This window comes from Vombatus ursinus, unplaced genomic scaffold, assembly GCF_900497805.2.
Source record: "Vombatus ursinus unplaced genomic scaffold, bare-nosed wombat genome assembly UNPS02011369.1, whole genome shotgun sequence".
NCBI lineage: Eukaryota > Metazoa > Chordata > Mammalia > Diprotodontia > Vombatidae > Vombatus > Vombatus ursinus.
Genome location: NW_020951147.1, coordinates 4,382,129 through 4,387,086, shown reverse-complemented (window position 1 = coordinate 4,387,086; position 4,958 = coordinate 4,382,129). Strand labels below are relative to the sequence as shown.

Below are 4,958 nucleotides of genomic sequence, written 5' to 3'. Positions count from 1 at the left end.
GGGGCAAGGTGGGCTGGGGAAGGCAGCTCACCTGTCACTATCTTACAGAGAGCCTGGGGGTGACTGTGGCCCTGTGGGGTGGGGGGGTCAGGGTGGGGTGGGGAAGGCAGCTCCCCTGTCATTGTCTTACAGAGAACTTGGGAGCGGCTGTGGCCATCTTGGGGCAGCCTGGGGCCGTACAGGGAGTTGTGCGCTTTCTACAAGTGTCCCCCCAGCGCTGCCTCATTGAGGGGACGATCGATGGCCTGGAGCCTGGGCCCCATGGCCTCCACGTTCATCAGTATGGAGACTTGACCCAAAACTGTGCCAGGTGGGTAGGAGCCCTTGCGGATGACTTTCTGTCAGCTTTGTGCCCTCCCTGGGTGTTTTTGCCCTTTTTTCTAGGCACTCAGATGCCTGGATAGCCAGCAGACTCTGGTAGGAGGGCAGGAAACATAACCCCAAAACTCCGTTACTCCCCTGAGGGATTGCATTGCCTTCTCCTGCTGCCAGGATGCCCTCCAGACTCCCCTGGAGTTTCAGGCCCAGCCTCCCCTTCCCAGATCTGTCCCCTTCGCCCATTCACCCGTCCAGCCGAAGCGGCTCGCCCACGTCTCCTCACGCGGACGCGCCATCTGCCATCTTTACCCACCCTGCCTGGGATGCCTTCGCCCCCTGGGGTCCCCTCAGAGGCCCTTTCCTCCTTCCCACTGCCTCTCCATCCAGTCATTTTGTGTCTGTTTGTATGTGAACTCGATCTGCCCACGTGAATATGCTGCCTTCCATCAGAAGAGGGGCGGGGCGGTCCCCTTTTCTCTGTGTGCTGCTGTCTGCACAGGGCCTGGCATGCCAGAGGAGCTTAATAAATGCTTGTTGATTGCTTGCTAAAAAGAGATGTACAGTAGCACTTAGGAGCCTCAGAAATCTGCCCGGGAGGCCCAGGAGGCTTGGTCACCCTGCTGAAAGGCTGGAGCTCCGTGGTATTCCGAGTGGAATGGGCATAATGATGGGGCAAGGGAGGGGCCGGGGCCAGGAAAAATGAGCAGAACCGTTCACAAACCCCGATGGGACCAGGTCATCCACCAGCCATTTCTTCAGCTCCTACACATTTGATGCCAAGGACACAGAACCCAGGAGGAGCTGGAGTGGATGGGGGTGGGTGACACCCCTCACCTGCTGAGCTCCTCCATGCCCACAAAATGCCTTTGGGTTGTAGCTGTGGAGACCACTTCAACCCTGAAGGAATGCCCCATGGAGGCCCCAGGGACACCCACCGGGTAAGCGCCGCTGCCAGAAAGCGGTCGTGGGACCCTAGCTTTAGGAATGGAAGGGACCTTGGAGGCAGCCAGGTGAGGCTGCCGTGGCCTGGGGAGGTAGTGGCCCAGAGCCGCCAAAGGGACTGGAGCCCAGGTGGGGCAGGGGGAGGGGGAGGGGGAGGGACCAGAGGTGCCTCCCAGTTCTCGCTACCCTTGCTGCCCTGGCTGAAGTCAGGAGGAGCAAAGAGACCCTTGAGCTATCTTGCCCCTCCTAGCACCTGGGAGATCTGGGGAACGTCTATGCAAGTGCCAACGGGAGAGCGACCTTCAGGCTAGAGGACGAGAAGCTCAAGGTGAGATGCCGAGGCGACTGATGGGGGGTGGGGGAGAACGGGACGGCTTCTGTCCGGGCAGGGCCTGAGAGCTGCCGCCTCTGCAGGTGTGGGACATCATCGGCCGAAGCCTGGTCATTGATGCAGATGAAGATGACCTGGGGCAGGGAGGACACCCGCTCTCCAAGGTCACTGGAAACTCTGGAGAGAGGTGAGGAAGCCCTACCCGTCTGGGCGTGGGAGTGTTTCCCTGGCGCCTTTGGGTGTGGCACGGGCCCCTTCACGGCCCACACCAACCTCATTCTCTGTCTCCTGTAGGCTAGCCTGTGGCATCATTGCTCGCTCCGCAGGCCTCTTCCAGAACCCCAAGCAGATCTGCTCCTGTGACGGCCTCACCATCTGGGAAGAGCGGGGCCGGCCCCTCGCTGGAGAGGGGCGAAGGAAGCCTGTCCAAAACCCTGCTCACCTTTGACCTGCTGGGATGGCTCCAGCCTTCACAGAGTTCTCCCTGAGAGGCTCCAATGATGTCTCACTGTCTAATCAAGTTGAATCAGAACGCCTCCCTTCCCTTCTGGGACCATCCGGCCAAGGTGACCTTGCCATCCGTTCCAGCGCCAAGCGGGCCAAGATGCACCAGAGCGGCTGCTTCTCCTCGCTTCTTTCTCTTCAGATTAAAGGTTTATTTTCCTATCAAGCTTAACCCTTGTCTCGTTCTTCACCACATCCCCCGCTTGCAGAGGAAGGGTAGCCAGGGTCTAGCTTCTTTCCTGTTTCTCAACTGACATAAGGTCAACTTAATCTGTCTTGGTAGCTTTTGTCAAACACCTTCATTTCTAAATAGATCCTCCTCTTCTCCATCGACAGCATTTACAGGGCTTCTCACCCTAAGAAGGGGGCATCCGTGGATAGTTTATGGATTGATTTTTATGGACGTCAGTTCTCACGACCTCCCCCCGCCCCCACCTCAGCTCCTTATAGAGATGGTGTTACCTGTGACCTTGCCATCCCCACCTCTGCCTTCCTGCCCCGGGTTCCACTTCCATGTTCATGAGTTCTGAGATTCCTTAATCTTGGATCATTCCATCTTTACCTCTGCCTTGAGACCCCTAAGCCTATTCTCCACCCTCACTGTGACTTTCAGTCCCTCCATCCCTCAGTACGGGCTTCTCTCTGCTTTGCCCGGCTCGACCCTTTGGTGACAGTCCCACTTTGGGCTGGTCTCCCCTGTCCTGGCAGTGATTACACCTAGCCAAACCATCTGCAGCCTTTGATTTGCTTGAAAAATCACGAGCCTGGGGTATCTGGGTGCGCTGTAGATTTCTGTCATCCAATTTCAACGGGACCCTCCCTGCAGGAAGACGAACATCCTCTTTCTAATCAATTCACTGTCCCGCTCTGCACAGACACCGTTCTGGACGTTCTCCTCCGTCCTCAAGCCTCCCACAGCACCTCGCCCTCACCCTCTTTCCCAGAAAACTGAGGTGCCATCTTGTCTCCTCACATCACTCAGTCACCTTCTTCCGCTACATCCTCTGTACCAAAGGCAAACACCCTGCATGCCCCCTCAATCCCATTGCGTCCCGTCTTCTGCAGATCCATCCCTCTGCCGTTCTCGCTCTCACTGGTCTTCAAAATCTCTCTATCTGCTTACGGCTTCGGTGCCGTCTGTGAGTATTGCCCACGTCCTCCTCATTCTCAATAAATCCTCATTTGATCCAGCCGTCCCCACTAGCTCTCGTCCTGTCTCTTCCCTTTCGTGGCTGAATCTTGGAAAAATCCTCTGATGATGGATTCATTTGTCCTCACTCTTTAAACCTTCTTCGATCTGGCTTCTCTTGGACACCACCTATGTTCTCTTGCCAAATATCATGGCCTTTCCGTCCTCGTCTTTCCTGACCCTTCTACAGCCTTCGTCATTGTTGGTCGCCTCTCAGATCCAGTCCCTCCTCTGCATTTTCATGCTGCTGCTCTCTCTGGGTTTGCTGTTCCCAAGCCTCCTTTGCTGGATCTTAGCCCCCAATTAACTGTTTGTCCTCCATCGCTCTACCTAGGCCCTCTTGTCTTTTCCCCCTGTACCGCCTCATTGGTGATCTCAGCAGCTCCCATGGGCTCAGTGCAGATCCTTCCCAGAGCTTTATAGCCAGCCCTTGTCTCTCTGCTGAGCTATAATCTCAAATCACAAACCATGCCTTAGACATCTTGAGCCATGCCGTAGACGTCTCAAACTCAACGTGTCCAAAGTCAGCACTAATTATCCTTTCCTGTTTGCAATTCCCTGAGTTTTATTGAGGAAACCACCATCCCTGCAGTCAGCCAGGCTCAAAACCCCAGTATCATCCTTAATTCCTTACTCACAAACCCTCCATCATCAGTCTGTCACCAGATCTTGTCATCTCCGCCTTCAAAACATCCCTCCTACGTGCCCCTTTCCTCTGACGCTGCTACCAGCCTGGTACAGGCCCCCGTCACTTCACACTTGGGCTGTTGTGATAGCCTTCTGATAGCTCTGACCGCGTTATTCACCCCCTCAATAACCTTCACTCTAATCTCCCAAATTTTGGCCTCCGAAGCCCTTCCCAACCTGGCCCCTTCCAAGGCTACCTTTACTTCTCTAGGAGCAGCTCCCCGGCGTCCTTGCTGTTCCTTCCCCAAACTCTGTCTGCCATCTGTGGTTTGTGTTGGCTGTGCTCCCTCGCCTCTTTCTTGGCTTCCAGGGCTTACTTCAGTACCCAGATTTCTCCTTCTGCAGGAGGTCTTCCCTCTGAGTGACAGCCTCCATCTGCTCTGTGTACATCTTGTACGTATTGAGTTATTTACATCTTCCTCCCAACACGTTAGAATGGCAGCTCCTTGAGGGCAGGGACAATTTTTGCCTCTTTGTATCCCCGGCACTTAGCATGGTGATTAGCTAATAGTAAGTGGTTCATGAGTGATTGTGGACTGACTGACCTATGCCCCATGGCATCCCCTTGTCCATCTCAGAGAGCCGTCCTTCATAATAAAGCATAGTTATCCCTTCCACATTTTGGGGGTCAGGGGTGCAGTACCTCCCCCCCCCACCACCACCACGATCTGGGAAATCCACATAAAATGTTTTGGCCTTCTCTTCGTATCAGAGAAGAAGAAATGGTACATATTTATGGTACTAATATACAATAACGTACATGTCTTTTCTGCACTTCTGAGTTTCTAAACTTTTTTCTGTGTCATCCGCTGGCCTTCACAAGTTGTCTGCCGCTTTGGAAGGGATAACTATGGGAAAAAAAGAATGAAAACTGTACAAAACTAAAGAACAGAAAATAAAGGCTGGCTGTGTATCCTGTGCCCAAGGAGCCCCTCTGCGGAGGAGCCGAGGGAGGTGTTTCCTCTTCTCTCTTCTTTGGGGCCATTT

The 4,958-nt window shown here is 54.5% G+C and overlaps 1 protein-coding gene across 1 annotated transcript in view; it reads left to right on the top strand.

Annotated features, from left to right (window-relative positions):
* CCS (copper chaperone for superoxide dismutase) overlaps nt 1-2,267 on the top strand; it is a 7,956-nt gene extending 5,689 nt beyond the window's left edge. Inside the window, exons 4-8 of the mRNA XM_027856211.1 lie at nt 133-310; nt 1,196-1,256; nt 1,511-1,588; nt 1,675-1,778; nt 1,886-2,267. Of these exons, the coding sequence (XP_027712012.1) occupies nt 133-310; nt 1,196-1,256; nt 1,511-1,588; nt 1,675-1,778; nt 1,886-2,039 (575 nt within the window). The 3' untranslated portion in view covers nt 2,040-2,267. The remainder of the gene's footprint in view (nt 1-132; nt 311-1,195; nt 1,257-1,510; nt 1,589-1,674; nt 1,779-1,885) is intronic.
* The last annotated feature ends 2,691 nt before the right edge of the window (nt 2,268-4,958 follow it).